This window comes from Tenrec ecaudatus, chromosome 12 (assembly GCF_050624435.1).
Source record: "Tenrec ecaudatus isolate mTenEca1 chromosome 12, mTenEca1.hap1, whole genome shotgun sequence".
Lineage (NCBI taxonomy): Eukaryota > Metazoa > Chordata > Mammalia > Afrosoricida > Tenrecidae > Tenrec > Tenrec ecaudatus.
This window is the reverse complement of record NC_134541.1, coordinates 34,841,898-34,858,769: the sequence shown is the minus strand read 5'-3', so window position 1 is coordinate 34,858,769 and position 16,872 is coordinate 34,841,898. Positions and strand designations below refer to the sequence as shown.

The following is a 16,872-nucleotide window of genomic DNA, read 5'->3' as shown; positions in this document are numbered from 1 at the left end:
TTGTGCTTTTAAAACATTACACATATCAGACGAAAGGTGTCTTAAAGTGAAACGGCTTTGGGAAACTTACCAATGTCGTAAGCCATGAAATCTGAAGAGAAGCATTTGGCACCATGGCTCATGGACGTGTCATTGTGTGTGTTTCCGCCAAACACCAGCATCGTTCCACTTACTATCACAGCTGTGTGTAAGTAACGGAAAAATCGGCTGTCCTTAAGAATGGTCCTTTTGCGTTTATTTAAAAGTAATAAATACATAGTTAGTTTAGAATACTTGTTATCTATCTGCTAATACAAAGCAACACTTTTGTCAAATTTTGTATGTAGGTATGTAAGTACCTTGTCAATAAACAAATAAGTACAAGGAAATGTTAACACTTAAAAGAGTTTTGGCAAAATAAGGTAGCAGCTTTAAAATATTAATGCCCTCTGATTCCACGGTTTCAAATCTGGATAGAAATCAAGGGCAGCCAAACGTTTATGGACAATGTTTCATTGATAAAACCAAACATAGAAAACAATATACCCACATGACAGAATACAAAAAGAAGAAACCATTACTTTGTAATTACACTATTTCTCAATTCAAATCTGCCTTTCATTTGTTTAATTTAGTATCTAATATCTGGTCCAGAAGAGACCTTTATCTAGTAGGTGTTCACACACCACCTATTTGGTGAGTTCATGGAATAACGCCAGTAACTGACCCCACTGATGCCACCTTGGCCATCAGTAAAATGACCAACAAGTAACTATGTTCTGCTTAATGATAAATGTGGGCAGAAACTTGGCTGTGGACAATAATGCATTCCTTACAATGCTGAAGAGCTCAACTTTTACAGTGGTACTCAGTAGACGGAAATTGAAAACCAGTCTAACCAGCCTACAACAGAATTAGAGAATAATGCAGTAAAATATTAGCTGAACAAAGTTACCTACCAAGTTTGAAAATAAAAAGGTAGTACTGCTATTTTCCCAACAATTGCTCCTACATGATTCACATTTTAACATGGAAGTTAAATGACAACCAAAAAAAGTTCACTTACCACATCTGGGTGTCCACATCATATCTATAGAGATCATCTGCAAGCCGGTATTTATTGGCGCTAAAAGCCTTGTAGCCTCCATGGACGTACAAGGCCTTGGTCTTGTGGTCATAAACACTACTGTGACCATAGCCCCCTTGCACAAGGGCACCCTGGGTGTGTAATATACTCCAGGTGTTCTTATCTGGAAAGGAAAAAATCAGCTAAAACCAAATGCTACAGGCTCCTCCCTGCAGTACTTAAAAATCCAAATAGCCTTAAGAGGCTTGATATGCACAGTTTTATCATTCTAATTTTTAATGGAAGATCACCTAAAACTACTAACAAAGCCAGGTGGCTAAGCTCCAATCTATTAAATATTCCAATGTTCATTTTCATCGGTCTAATATTGCCCCAAATTTAAAAGAAACTGATTCCCCTCAAAGTAAAACTTAATTCACCATGACATGTAGTGAAAAATAAATAGACGGAGAAAGAATAAATTAAGGAAACCAGAAAATAACTGATATTTACTCTTCTAAATTTTATAGACCTGCTTTCACAATATACCACTTAGTTAATATTTCTAAACAGTGGATTCAATAAAAATTTAACAAAAGGAAAGATTATCTATTAAAAAATGACGCCCCACTAAACTAAGCCCTTAAGAGCTATCCAAATGCATGTTTCTTCAGAATACTTACAGTCTTAAAGCAGTTTTGTTACAAGAAGGTTTAATGAGTACTAGTAAAAATGCTTGACCAAAGCAAACAATTCCCATTTTATAAAATTTGTTCATTTGAAAACTTTAGAAAAACCCACAACATATGAAGTTCAATGCAGAAATAAAACAAATGGTAAACTTTGAAAGAATATACTTATTGGACCAGCCTAAATATAAATAGGTTCAGAGGTCCAGAAATAGCTCTCACTGAGGCTGAATTTGAGTGACCGTAACATGTGTCTTCTTCACCTGAAATGTCTCTATTCCATCAGAATCTTCTCACCCATTCATTTTCATGTAGAGGAAGCCTTGTGTTTTTTGATGTCTTAAAGCAGTGTTTCCTAAAGTGGTGATACTTACTGCTTCCTAGTGGGGGTGGGGGTGGGGGTAAGGGTGGGTACAGGGATGACTGCGGGCATGGTGGGGAGGCTGCAAAAGTTTTTCCTGGGTTATGGGCTACAGTACAAAAGTTTTTAATTGCCAAGGGGCACTGAGTAATTTTTTTTCTGTAAGAGGGTGATAGGCCACATAAGTTTAGGTACCTATGTCTTAGAATATTTATTACTGTATCTGAATTTTAAGAGTATTTTTATTTATAAACATTCAACAGGTTTACATTAATTCTTATTTTCAATCATCTAACAAATATATATTGAGCAACATCTACGTATCAAGTACTATGTGATCAAGAATTTATCCCAAAACATTCTAGTTTAACTAGAACCTTTTATTTTATATACAAAGTTTATGTTTATTTTCTAACTAGAGAGCATTAGCTCATTGTAAAGAAGTTTCTTAGGCAAAAAAATTTGTTTTTAGTCCTAGGGTGGGATAAAGCATATGATCCAATTTTCATCCTGCACAATCATCATTCAATGAAAACATCTCAGTTGCCTTGTTTGCCATGTAAGGTTGTAATTGTAATGCCCAGTGCAGCGTGTGTCACCGTGGGCCCTCTGGCAAACTGACAGTAGCAAATACATGCTACACAGGCGCAGCAAGTCTGAACTGACTGACAACGACCAATGCTAATTGAGTTCAAGATAGGCCCTGGCTCAAGGTTAGGCTGAATCTTGTGAAATGGTAAAAACAGTAAGTCTGAACTTTGACATAAAAAAAAAAAGCCACTGGGGAAAAAATACCTACCCAAGTCATATTCCTGCACACTGCTTATATATCCATAGAGAGGGCAGTGACCAAAGATGACCAGCATGACCACTCGGTCATTTTTTAATTTAACAATGTGAGCTGAGTGCCCAACCACTGCATACTGCTCCTTTGCTTTAGGGCTCAACAATACCCATGATTCGTTATGAATATGAAACACTCTCAACTCATTGGTCACATTCCCTGTTGAGTCAATTTTTCCTCCATACATATAGATTTTATCCTAGGGAAAAATGCAAACAAAATTTCAAAAATACTGAAAAGAGAAGATTTGAGAGAACAGAAGCAATTCAAAATGTCAATATTAGTCTTAGCTTTTTACACAGTGTTAGTGCCATGTATCTTTTGGTGACTTATTAGGAAAGGGATGGAGAAAGGGACACATGCTTAAATTAATCATGGCTGGATTCCCATTTCACCAGTTTCTTGGACTTTCTCACATGAGATCTCTTACAGCACCACCATGATAATATCTCATTAGAACTGGATTCCATTAAAATCTCATGGGTAGAATAGTTTCAACTTTAGTATCTTCAGATTTTGGCCCATTATAATTCTACCCAGTGCAGAAAATATTCCCGATTAAGAGCCAACAATAAATCGTTTTTCAATGACATAATACAATGAAAAAATGGATAAGGAGTTGAGTATTTTACTTAGTACAGAGTGCGATAATTTACCTTGTATAATGCCAAAGAGTGACCATATCTAACAACCACATTGTTCACAGAGCGGTTCAGCTGCAGCCACTCCTTAGAAGCAAGGTCATACCTACAGAACAAACAAGCCGCATTTACACACACGATAAAGCAGGGTATTCTGTGCTCTCTTATCTGTGACACAAATAATCCACTTTAGAGAAGCTCATTAAACTGAAGTTCATGGAGATTACCTGTCACATTGGAAAACAAACCGAACACTTTGGGGCCCTGTGCACGGGAGAGCACGGGAAGGGGAACATGGCGGCACAGCTCTGGTACAAGGAAGAAATGCAATCCACTGGACATTTCTAACGAGTCCTGAAACCCAGCACTTGAAGGTTGTATTGTATTTGAAGGACAAAAAGTTTTTATTACAATATTTTCTCTTTCACTTTATTATGGAAAATTGAAGGTAAGTATTGAAAAGGAAAGGTTAAAAGGAAAACCATAACCTTTGATCTCTTTTGATTAAAAAATAAAAATTTAAAGAAAGCTGGAATATCCTAACATTTTAATCAGAGTATAAACAGACTTGAAAACCTTACAAATATACCAAAAAGAAAATAATTTTTATTCTCACCACATAGCATGAATTATATTACTATCTTGAAATATTCACTTTTAGTTTGATTTTCTGGCATATAACATTACTGCTTAAAAAATCAAGTATGTTCATTATTAGGACTAACTGAGAAAAAACGAATTCAAAGTTGAACAAAGTTGAATTCATAGCTCGCCACCTGGAAGTGAATGATCATGAAGTAGACATCACTCCAGACGCTTGTTTTTGAGGGGTACTTACTTCCTGAGAAAAATCTCATGCTCTTTGCATTCCATCTTCCATGAAACGTTTGAGTACACCTACATCCCTACCCCCAGAGTTATCCAATTTAATGCTGGCTTTCTCTTTGAAGTGATCCAATCTCCTTTGTGGGGACGTCATGCTGCCTTTGCAGAGCTTCCCAGGCGCTGCCCCTAGTCACCTGCTATCGGATGCTGTTAGGGTGAAGTCTCAAGCCACCCTGATTTTTCTTCCTCTTTTACCTGGTTTGCTTTTCAGCCAAGAAGCCTGAAGAATCCTTTTTCATTCTCATTCTCAATTTTTCCCTCTTACAAACTCACTATGTGATTGTTGTTTTAAGACATACCGGTACTAAATGTATTTTATTTCGGATAGAAATGATTTAAACCCAGCCAGTGATTTGGGCTGCTCACTGCCAGGTCAGCAATTTGGAACCACCAGCCGTTCCACAAGAGAAAGTCAGGCTTTCTGCTCTGGCACAGATGGCCAGTCCCACTGGGCCTACAGGGTCCTATGAGTTGGAATGGATTTGACAGCAGTGAGTGTGAGCATACAAAGACAGGTGGAGTCAGGATACTAGGAAGATCTGAAAGGATTAGAAAGAATCTCAAGTCAGACTCTCTAGAAGCACAACTCTGAGATGGGAATTCTTGTGTAAATGATTTACTGAGGCAGTGCCAAGAAGTGAGATAAGAGAGGGAGGAGGGAGCTAAGCAAGGAGACGGTGAAATCTGGCCTCCCCTGGTCCTAAGAGAAGCTCCGGAATATGAGAGACATCACAGAGGTTTCCCACCAGTAGGCAAAACACAAAAACAACTAAACTCACTGCCAGAGTCTAGGATTTTGCACTTCCTAATGAGTCAGCCATTGGCTGCATGTAGGATGGCCAAAGTCCTGGCTTGCTCAGGCCTGAAGGGTTTCCCAGGATGTAGAACTTTCAGTGCTAAATCAAGGAGAGTTCTGAGCAAGGCAGAATATTTAGCTACCCGAAAGGGGCGGTCCCCAGGGAAGGGCCAGGCCTCTCCAAGCACAGCTGAGCTGAATGTAGCCAATGTTCACAGCAGCTGGGGGTACGCGCCTGGTAAAGGGAATCTGGGTAACAAGACAACACTCACAATTAGGAGGTAGAATGCCAGGAATTGAGACTATGGAGGGGTTTTAGTAATCAGTAATGACAGTGACCATGAAAATAGAAGTAGATTGCTTGACATAGAGTGACCTGGAGAGACCAGACTGGTCCACAAATCACCCTGGAAGCTTTCTCTGGGTTGCCTGATATAGACAACCTCATTGGAATGGGGGTGAGGGAAGACCACCTTTGCACAGATACAACCTCCTACTTGATATTTAGAGGGTAACTTTGCCACTGCCAGCCTGGCAAGCACCTGTCCTGAAGAGCTGGCATTCAAGCTCAGTGTGACCGCCAGCTCGCACAGAGTCACACTGCTGTTTTCCCATGTCCTTAGCTTGATGGACAACAAGACGAGTGGATGAAAGAACATCTAGGACATACAGAGGCCCACGTACTGGAAAAAGAACTGACATGATAAAACCACAAGGATCGTGAAGTAAAGGTGGAGAGTGACAACCGGGAAGTCGAGAAATATTTGGAGTTTCCATTATGTCAGGCAAGCATCATACCCAGGTAGGCATGGTAGTGGAGAATGATTGTTTCCTTTTCTGTATTCATTTTATTTTCAAATCAAGGTATAGTTTACACAATAAATGAAGGGCTGTTATTTACTTCTGTAAGTTTTGACAATTGGCTACAAGTGTGTACCAAGATCTTGAGCTTTTCAAATCAATTCCCTAACCTTCAGCAATCACAATTCCCTTACCTTCAGCAACTACTGTTTCCCACGCCCCCCTCCCCCACATCCCAAATTTGTTTAGTCTCTTCTTGAATTGTACAGTACTGTCACTTTGTACTCTTTAGTGTCTGAATTAAAAATTTTAAATATATTGCGATAGAATTCACATTATCATATACCTCACCCTTTAAAAAATGTATAATTCATAAGTTTTTTAAAAAATAGAACTGTGTAATCACCACTACCATCCAGTTCCAAAATATTTTCAGCATCCCTCGAGCAAACATCAAACTAGTTAGTTGTCACTCGCCATTCACACCTAACGGAACAAAAGGCCTGGAGGCTATACTTGGCCTCCTCTGGACTCACTAGGGAAAAGGAGAACCCATCTCTAGACCTTCCCTCCACCCTCCTGTTATCGCCACTCTTACTACTGATTCTGAGGGGGGTCATCTGTCCTGTATTCCCAGTGTTTCCAACTCTTATCTGTACCAGTGTACATACTCGGGTCCAGCCAGATTTGTAAGGTAGAATTGGGGTCACGATAATGGAGAGGGGAGGAAGCATTAAAGAACTAGAAGTCATATGTTTCAGTGGTGCTATACTACACCCTGACTGGCTTGTCTCTTCCTTGTGACCCTTCTGTGAGGGGATGTCTAATTGTCTCCACTCTGCACTCTTCCTCATTCACGTTGATATGATTTTTTTGTTCCAGGTCTTTGATACCTGATACCGGATCCCAAGGACACCTCATGATCACATAGGCTAGCACCAACAAATTTTCATAAATTTCTTTTAGAAGTGAATTGTCATGGATAATTTCACAGCAGCAACACATTCTAGCTTCAAGATAAGCAGCAATGATATTAGCAAATGCACGTTGATCCCTGGGCAGTATTACATACTGGCACAATTTCCACTATCACATTCCACGCATAGGTGCGCTGATAATCAATGCTAACCCTATGAATTCAAATCACTCGACTTATGGGAATGTTAATTAAATAAAGAACAAAGAAAGTAACCCCGATGAACTGATCTGTTGGCTTGTTGAACTGTAGTGGTCTGAGCAGCGCTGTGATGCCGGAAGCTAAGCCTCTGGTATTTCACATACCAGTAGAGCCACCCATGGTTTCAGCAGAGCTTCCACACACAGAACAAATTAGGGAGAAAGAATAAACTGTCTACTTCTGAGGAGCCTTATGGAGACGGCAGTGAACAGAAGGAAGACCCTCAACAAGGTGGAGAAGCACAGTGGCTGCAAGAGTGAGCTCAACCACAACCCTAACTGTGAACACTGTGTTCTGCTGAACACAGGGTCGCTCTGAGCTGGAGTGACACGGCTGCCTAACAACAACGGCAACACACATATGTGCCCAAGCCAAAGTCTCAGGGGCCCGACAATCTGTGGAAAGGATGAATTTTTGCTCACTGGACAACAAATCTTTGTGGCTCTCAGTTTTTGAAGCTAAGCAAATGTCATAAAAATCTGGAAAACGAGAACCAAAATATTAACAGGGATCTTCCTCAGGTAGTAGAATGATAAATGATTACTTCTTTACTTTTTGCTTATCCATATTTTGTACATTTTCAAAATGGAGAACTAAGTCTCTTGCAAAAACGTATGAAACAACTTACGCCAGAACCATGCTGTAATCTGAGTGGTTGAACATATATCCTCCAATAACCCACATGATGTTTCCATTGACCACAGCTTTATGAGATGCTCTGGGGAGCTTAGGGCTAGCATATTCCTCTCGAGTCCAAAATGACTGGTTAGCTGGTACAGGAATCGAACATCCAGGGCCTAATAATGTATAATGAACAGGTTCAGAAAAATAGAGCTTTCAAATGATTGCATCCAGAATTACCCAATGACCTATCAGGAAGGACATCAAGCAGCAATTACAGAATAACCTGAAAAAAGTGTTGAAACGAATGCATTTCCTTCCAAAGTAAAGGCTTCTAAGGAAAGGTTAAGTTTGCAAAGAAAATCACTGTCAGTAACGGCCGTCATCATTCACCTCTTAAAGAGTCCCTAAAGCGTCTTTACTTATCTATTCCTGTAGATTATTGGCGAGGCAGCATTCTAATGCATAAGAGTCTCCAATTTTCTCTGAACTGAGTTAGAAAAGGTTTGTCTACTCTTATCCTAGCTCCCAGATTGGTTCTCTGCTAAGTCCTCTTATGGCTGGCACGCAATTCTCCAATTTTCACGAAGCAGTTACCAAAAAGTTAAGCTCACCAATTTTAGAGACCACAGTCTCTGAAACTAGATTTCAAAGAAGCTGAATAAAGGGATAAGAAAGCTTCCAAGCTACCTGAAAACTGATTAATATAAATAGTAAATACACTCAAATAAACTCAATTTAAAATTTCAACTGAGAGCATCCTGTGAATTGAAAGGAAAGCAAAAAAGGAAGACTCTTACCCTGCCACTCTGCAAAGCAGGAGCACCCCCTGACGTCACTTGAAGTGCAGCTGCCGTGGTGAGGAAACCCGCAGTTATCAGCACAGTGAGGAGTATCACACGCTTCACCTTTCCAGTTCTCGTAGCAGTCACACTGAACTGCGCTACTGCTGTTACTGCTCTTACATTCTCCATGGCCTGAGCAATTATTTGGACACATGTCAAAACTATGAAAACAAGGGGGAAATCAAGTCAACACAGAGCAAGGATGCAACTGATTTATCACAAGGTCTCACTCATTGTTTCTCCAGCACATTCATCACCATAAGCGCACTACTTACCATTGAGCCCAAATGGGGCCCTCAACACTGCAAAGCTAGGGGCTGAGGTGCAGGCAATGGCATCCAATCAACCCTGCAGTCTTACAGGAAGAGGCAAGTTAAGTAACAAGACATGGTAAAAAGAGGTTTGGGCAAGAGGACTCAGACTTAACTTTTCAAGGATGGGATAGCTACCCAAATCTTTTAAGTCCACACAGAACAAGCACTACAAAACCGTCTAGTGCATGTTTCCTACTTTGGGGAGGAAGAAATGAAAACAAACCACCAGTGATGCACCACCACCCTCCAGGCACATGTCCATCTGGACAGTCTCTCAAAATGTGCACGATGACTGTCCACGTCAGCGTATTTTCATTTCCTGATTAAGTGCATTGGTTCACTTCAGACAGAAGAAAAGGAAGGACCAATTTAACTCAGTGCAGCAGTTTATTGAACTCTAGTGTATGTCCTAAATGCAACTTAAGACAACTGTATTGATAACACCTTGAATGGACAGAATTCAAATATTTTAAAGGGAGAATAACTGCAGTGTTGAAATATTTTAAGAGTTTAGATTTCTTCTAAGGAGTGAGGGTGGGAAACAAAAACCAACTCCTAATAAGTTTTGTATCTTAGCATATCAGAAAATTGGGAATCAATTATGAAAACAAGCCAACTAACATTAACAGTTACACATAATATCAGTTGCGGTAAGATTTACAACCATCAGATTACATAAAATTTGTATGTAGTATTTTTATAAGTTATGTTGTAGTAAATACATATACCTACTTTTCAAGCTCCAAGAAAAAGAATTCGATAACAAAGAATATTTATTCCTATAATAATTATTCTAAAATCTTATTACTGTAAGTAAATTAACAATTAGAAAAGCTCTATTAAACTGTACACCTCTAGAAAGTGTCACCGAGAGTCTATGTAATAATACATGCATGTAAAACGTCAGTTAGGCAAGTTTTATTGAGAAGTAGTCCTTTGTAAGGAAATAGCTCACAAAAGATCAAGTCTAAGTTATTTCATATTTGACTTATTATGCTGAAATAGCTGCAACAATCATTCTTCATTTTTTAATGACCTACAAGAAAACTGAGGGAAAATATTTCCATTATGTGTTCAAAACCTATTCCTTGTACCAGTAATAATATCAGACTATAATTTGCTACACATACACTTAATCATCATCTATGAGGACAGGGACACAACCAAAATGTGGTATTACTGAACAACAAAAAGGAGGGTCAGCAAAACTTCAACTTCTCCCTATAAGTCAACTTCTCTATTCAGATGCCAGTAGACATCGTTTTCAACACTCTTTAGAGCAAAGAGTTGCACAGAAATCTCAGAACGCAAAATATATTTAAAATCTCTAAAACGTCAAAATGACAGGTATGAGTGTTTGCTTGTACATTTATCTAAATTGCATAATGAGAAAATGACTTTCATTTGGTGAAATGAGGTAATGAGAAAATTAGTCTAATTCTCTATACTTAAAACATGAATTAGAATGAGAAATACGGTGAAGTGTCAATGTGTGTGCAAATACAATTTATTTGTGGTTTTTCTTCCTTTCAAAGAACACCAGCAAACATCTAAGCAGCTGGAGTGAAAACCTCAGGACTGCTCCCGCTGAGTCAGTCCAGAGAGAAGCTTCAGTGCAGCCTCAGGGCACCTGGAAATGAGTAATAATATTCATGTATGTGCCTTCTAAGTATTCTTCTGGGAATAAACAGCCTGGTTTAAGTGACTTTTCATAAGGTCTTAAAAAAAAAAAACAACCCAAGCCAACCCCACTGCCATCCAGTTGTGTCTAACTCATAGTGGTCCTGTCTATTGGGTTTCTGAGACTGTAAATCTCAAGGGATGCAGAAAAATCATATGTCTCCCCATGAGCAGCTGATGGGTTTGAAATATCAACCTTGCAATTAGCAGCCCAACCTCGAACCCACAGTGCCACCAGGGTTCCTGCACATTGAGCTGGAAACTCACCAGTTGCTCCGCAGAAGAGAGATGAGGCTGTCTGCTCCTGCAAAGTCTCAGGAACTCTAGGTAAGGTTGTTGTGAATCACAATGAATGTGAGGGCAATGGGGTTGGGATTACCAAAATGTCTTTGGACTTTAACCTAGAGTTAACATAGGTCTCGGGATCTAGGAGATAATGAAATTTAGGAACAATCTTGCATCCCTTCATGTAATAAACACGAATTTTGGCTTGTAGAGTTGCTCAAGCCTTCCGTGAACAGTGTTTCTCCAAGTGGACGATACCACACTCTGAGGGCTGCAAAAGCCTACACTGTATCCTGAGTCATGGTACATAATAGAAACGTTCGTAACTGCTAGAGGGGCTCTAAGTCGGTTGTCCCCCTTCCCTGAAAAGGGTGCCGTAGGCCAAATGAGTTTAGGAACCTATGCTCTACACCATCTTCCAGAAAGGATCAATCAAGGTAAGAACATATAATCCTGGGAAGAGCACAGGGCACGAAACTAGAAGAGCTTTCTAGCACTGGAGTAGAGTTGCCAGTGACGAGCGTTGCTTGAATTGCCCTCTCTTGGCATGTTCCCATCCTGGAAAGTTTCTCTGCTCTCCCCAGGCTGCTACAAGGAAAGATCTGGCAACAGTCAAGCTGGCTGCCGCAGTGCACCTTCTCACCCTTGATAACCTACAGGGAACCCAACACGGGGCCTTGGTGAATGGCCCAGCCAACGCTACTTAGAATGTGAACCATAGACAGGCAGCAGCGGCAAAGTCAAGAATTTCTGAGGCCCCAGTCCTGCTGAACCAGATTTTCTGGGGCTAGAGTAGCTGAATCCGTGCCTCAACAGTCCTTAGGAAACTCTGTGCATTCTGAAGTTTGAGAAGCCCTGGCATCGGCCTGCATCTCCCATTTCTCCTTCCATAATACACATCACACACTGTCCCCACTTGCACTGCCCTGTCTACTAAACTTCTATCTTGAACTATGTTCCCATTAGGCCACTGGCCTCCCAGTGCCTCTTTAGTTGTTCAGTCCTATAGATGGCAGCTCCCGCCTTCTTGGAACTTCCTTTCTGGCCCCTGCTTAGCACAATGCCCGGCACACAATAAATCCTCAATATTATTTTAATATTATTATAAGACAAAGCATATACTTTTGAGTAGAATCACAAATATCAGACATAAAATATCTTACTTGTAAGTGATATTAAATCCAGTCAAATTATAAGCAGCATCACTAAAAAAATGCAGCAGGGCATAACCTGATGTGGCAACCACCTCGGGCACAGTCTCGTTGCCATCTCTCTCTGGAACAATGAGGCCGCTGAAAAGAAAACACATTTCTCAAAAAGGTGATCAGCTCAGTCACAGACAGTGCACATTGTGGCAGGCCCAGATTCCAAACTGGACTCCATCCTCACAGCTTGAAAAACTACACTCAGGAAGAGGGGCAAATGCTGAGATCAATAACTACTGCCATTTCCCCTTTCTGGAATCCCTGGGTGGAACTAACAGTTAATATCCTTGGCTGCTGAAAAGTTGGAGGTCTGAGTCTTTGGAAGAAAGGTCCGGTGATTTCCTCTCCTAAAATCAGCCATTACAAACCCTGTTGAGCACCATGTACCTGACACACGAGCTCAGCATTGTGACTATCATAAGTTCGGTTTCAACTTATAGCTACCTTATCGGACAGAATGAAACTTTCCTTGTAGGTTTCTGAGACGAAATCTTTATGGAAGTAGAAAAAGTCTCATCTTTCTCCCTCAGAGAGGCTGGGGGTTTCAAACTGCTAATTGTGCAGGCTGCAGACCAATGTGCAACCACGATGCTACTAGGGCTCTTTGGGGTCTCCATTAATCAGCATCAAGTACATGGCAACCAGGAACTAATATCCTGCTCTCCAGTTCCAGATCCTCTGAGAAGGGGATGCACATCCTTTGCCAGGCTCCTCTTCATACTGGATTGTATTTTGAAAGGTATCTGAAATGAGATGGTCTTATCCCTTTTCTTTTAAATAAAACTCTAATATCCCATTGAAAAATGGTGTAAAACAAACTTCAAGTTGATGAATGCTAAATATATACTATTAAAAATTTACTTTTAACTTCTAATAAAAAGTTAAATTAAAAAATTAAGAATCTAAACAGCCTAGTCCCAACATTATTAGCATGTCTTTTCAGCTTAGCTGATCTCACAAGGAGTCTGACAGCAGAGTGGATTCCAGCTCACACATTCAGAACAAAATGTGTTTAAACAACCTGTGGGCGCCTGAGACAAGCTCTCTCAGCAACACACTTGTCTTGGTCTTACTGTGGTGCCTTCAAAAAAAGGTCTAATCCAAACAGAGGCTTCCCAGGGGCTCTCCTGGGCCAGTTCAATTCAAGGCAGAGAGGTCAGCTCAGAAGGTTGTGCTGACTGGGGGAAATTCCAAAAGAAGTAATCATGATAGGATTTCTTTAAGGACACAGGACAACTATGGAGGCTTAATATATATTATATATATTCATTTATTTTCATGGAGAACTGCAGTGATGAAGAAAAGGCAAGGAAAATGTGCCAAGTAAGTTTTTTTTCTCAATCACAAGCATTATCTACTCATCCTATGCCAGAGCTTCCCTGGGAAATCTGATCCCACACCCTAATCTCCCTTCAGACTTCTTTTTTTTTTGTTCCCCAAACTCAAGGGAACACAGTTTTAGTCCCTCAAGGATATCCAAAATATTGTTTTGACAAGGTACAGGAGTCTTCGGGGAAGAGTTAAAAGGATAGAAACACTGCCTTGAGAATTACATAGACTTAAGTGGAGCATATGTTGAGAAACAATAGCTTCTTATTTTGATATTTTTGTGTAATAAAGGTTTCTATGATTTTATAGCGATGTTTTTTCTGAAACCCCCTTGTACTTCTAAAAAATCAGCCATTGACAATCTTACGGAACAGAGTTCTATGCTGACAAGCATGTGATCACCATGTGTTGACATCAACCAAACAACTGGTGTTGATCTTTCAGTACTGAAGGGGCTAATAGGAACTTAACGAGGGAACCCTAGTTACACTGTGAGTTATGTGCTGGCCTGCTCCAACAGCTACTCCGGGGGGTTAAACATGAGGAAGACTGCTTCTGAAACTATTTACAACCTCAGAAACCCTATGGGACAGTTCAACTCTGTTGTACAGAAATCATTATGCGTTGGATTACCTTGATGGCAGCAGGTTTGTTTCTTTGCTTTGTTTAAGTACTTGAAAGAGCTGGAAAGACTGTCTAGAAAGGAGCATTTATGCCCAAAGCAATCTTCCCATTAGAGATAGCACCACTGGAAGGGTCAGGAGGATCAGGAGGATCCAGCCATATGAGAGACCCTGCACCCTCTCCTACCTTCACAACAATTTTAGGATCAAGGAGACAAGAGCACCGATCATGGTGACATATGCCTGGACATGTCACTGACACTTCTGAGTCTCAGTTTCCCCACCTGCACAATGAGAAACGCCTACCTTCCTCACAGTGATGTGATGACAATTGAGCTTGAAAGCACATAAAGTGAAGTGTCTCTGGGTAGGTGCTCAACAAGCAATGGCGAATATAGCTATTTACATGGACACTTAAATATGTAGGGTGAATGGTAGAATTGGTGTTGGGGGGGGGGGTGGCAGACCGAAGGCCAAGAAGGTGGTAGAGTCAAGTCACAAGAGAAGCAGAACAGCTTCCTTCCCCACAATCCCACAGGCTTAGGCATTTGCTTCTTCACTTTAAAACCATGCAACGGTAAGAGCTTTGCAGTATGTTAACTTCTTCCAGCAGCTCATTTTAGTGTGAAAATATAACAACTGGTTTAATGACAAAAATAAACTTGTACAGAGTAAATGAGCACAAACATGGTCTCAACCCAGAGTGTAAGGCAATGGGAGGTGTGTGGGTGGAGATGCTACAGACGTGCCATCAGCTGGTGGCCTTGTGCCACCCCCAGCTCCCTCCTACTTCCCCCAGAGATAAGTAAATAAACGCAGTCGTAGCTCAGGCTGCAGCCAGCTGTTCAATCTGAACATATTCAGGGCACCCTGCCCTGGGGATCTTCACTATCATTTAGTTTAAACATCTAATACCAGTGTTTAGCATTAGTTGTGAAAAATCACCTAAATGAACTGGCCATTCAACCTGACAGTCCCAGGTAGGCATAAACTCTCTTGGAATGAAACCCTACTTTACCAACAACACTGTACACAGAGCTTCAAAAAGTTCATGGAAAGCTCACAGACTTTAATAATAATTCATCCAGATTCCTTATCCCTTGGACCTAGTTATTGGTCTGAGTGGCTTTTAAAAAAAAAGGAGGGAAAGTAAAATTAAAATGAACTTGGAGTCTTTAGTGACATATAACTTTATTTCAAATATGGGGGAGGGGCTGTTTGTGGAAAAATGAAACTTTTTGAAGCCCCCCGGCACATAAATTTAATATTGATTCTTGATTTGGCATTCTTTACTCCTTGCAAGACTAGCCTCCTCAAGGGCAACGGGTAAGTCATTTACTTAAATCAGAAGACAGGACCCGAAGCAAGCAGAGGCCTCTGGCGGGGCGGACGCCCGCGGAACGTGCTCCGGCAGCGGAGCCCCTATGGGCCCGCCCGGTTCCCGGCGCCGCGCCGCGCGAGCACCGGCCTAGAGTCAGGATTGAGACCGCAAGATGGTTGACCAGGACCCGGGGGGCTAATTAGCCCCCTCCAACAAATGGTGGCCTCGGGCGCTGGAGCAGTGGTCACCTCTCTCTTCATGACGCCCCTGGACGTGGTGAAGGTGCGTCTGCAGTCCCAGCGCCCCTCGGTGGCCACCGAACTGAAGCCGCCCTCTAGACTCTGGAGCGTCTCCTACACCAAATTGCCCTCCTCTCTCCAACCCACAGGGAAGTGCCTCCTGCACTGCAACGGTGTCCTGGAGCCCCTCTACCTGTGCCCACACAGCGCGCGCTGCGCCACCTGGTTTCATGACCCCACCCGGTTCACCGGCACCATGGATGCCTTTGTGAAGATTGTGCGGCACGAGGGCGCCAGGACCCTGTGGAGTGGCCTCCCAGCCACCCTGGTGATGACTGTGCCTGCCACTGCCATCTACTTCACCTCGTATGACCAACTCAAGACCTTCCTGTGCGACCGAGCCTTGACCTCTGACCTCTATGCCCCCATGGTGGCTGGCACTCTGGCCCACTTGGGCACTGTGACTGTGGTCAGCCCCTTGGAGCTGGTGAGGACGAAGTTACAGGCTCAGCATGTGTCCTATCGGGAGCTGGGCGCCTCTGTGCAGGCCGCAGTGGCTAGGGGCGGCTGGCGCTCCCTGTGGCTGGGCTGGGGGCCCACTGCCCTGCGGGATGTGCCCTTCTCAGCCCTGTATTGGTTCAACTACGAGCTGGTGAAGAGCTGGCTGAGTGGGCCCAGGCCAAAGGACCAGACATCCGTGGGCATCAGCTTTGAGCTTGGCAGAATCTCAGGGACGGTGGCAGCCATCCTGACTCTGCCCTTCGATGTGGTGAAGACTCAGCGCCAAGTCGCGCTGGGCACAGTGGAGGCTCTGAGAGTGAGGCCACCACGGGTTGACTCCACCTGGGTGCTGCTGCGGAGGATCCAGGCCGAGTCCGGCACCAAAGGGCTCTTTGCAGGCTTCCTGCCCCGATCATCAAGGCCGCCCCTTCCTGTGCCATTATGATCAGCACTTACGAGTTTGGCAAAAGCTTCTTCCAGAAGCTCAATCAGCAGCGGCTGCCAGGCCCTTGAAAGGGGCTCAGGGACTCCCATCTCCTCGGGTGGGCTGTGGGCTGAAGGAGACTGAGCCAAGTGCCTTTTCCTCAGCACCGAGGGGCAGGCCCTGTGGCTTCCCCCCCACCGGACCATCCTCAGGCCCTCCTCAGACCGGGCCTTCTTCCTGCTGTAC

At 42.3% G+C, this 16,872-nt stretch overlaps 1 protein-coding gene and 1 pseudogene across 5 annotated transcripts in view; one reads left to right on the top strand and one right to left on the bottom strand.

The window, feature by feature from the left end:
• The window catches only part of ATRN (attractin), a 145,734-nt gene that overhangs the window by 77,203 nt on the left and 51,659 nt on the right, over nt 1-16,872 (bottom strand). For all 5 annotated transcript variants that reach the window (XM_075563931.1, XM_075563926.1, XM_075563928.1 and 2 more), the window contains exons 4-10: nt 12,148-12,276; nt 8,661-8,866; nt 7,868-8,036; nt 3,596-3,686; nt 2,895-3,138; nt 1,046-1,229; nt 71-225 (exon numbers count right to left, since the gene is read on the bottom strand). In XM_075563931.1, the coding sequence (XP_075420046.1) occupies nt 71-225; nt 1,046-1,229; nt 2,895-3,138; nt 3,596-3,686; nt 7,868-8,036; nt 8,661-8,866; nt 12,148-12,276 (1,178 nt within the window). The remainder of the gene's footprint in view (nt 1-70; nt 226-1,045; nt 1,230-2,894; nt 3,139-3,595; nt 3,687-7,867; nt 8,037-8,660; nt 8,867-12,147; nt 12,277-16,872) is intronic.
• Nucleotides 15,667-16,655, top strand: LOC142422433 (mitochondrial glutathione transporter SLC25A39 pseudogene; annotated as a pseudogene).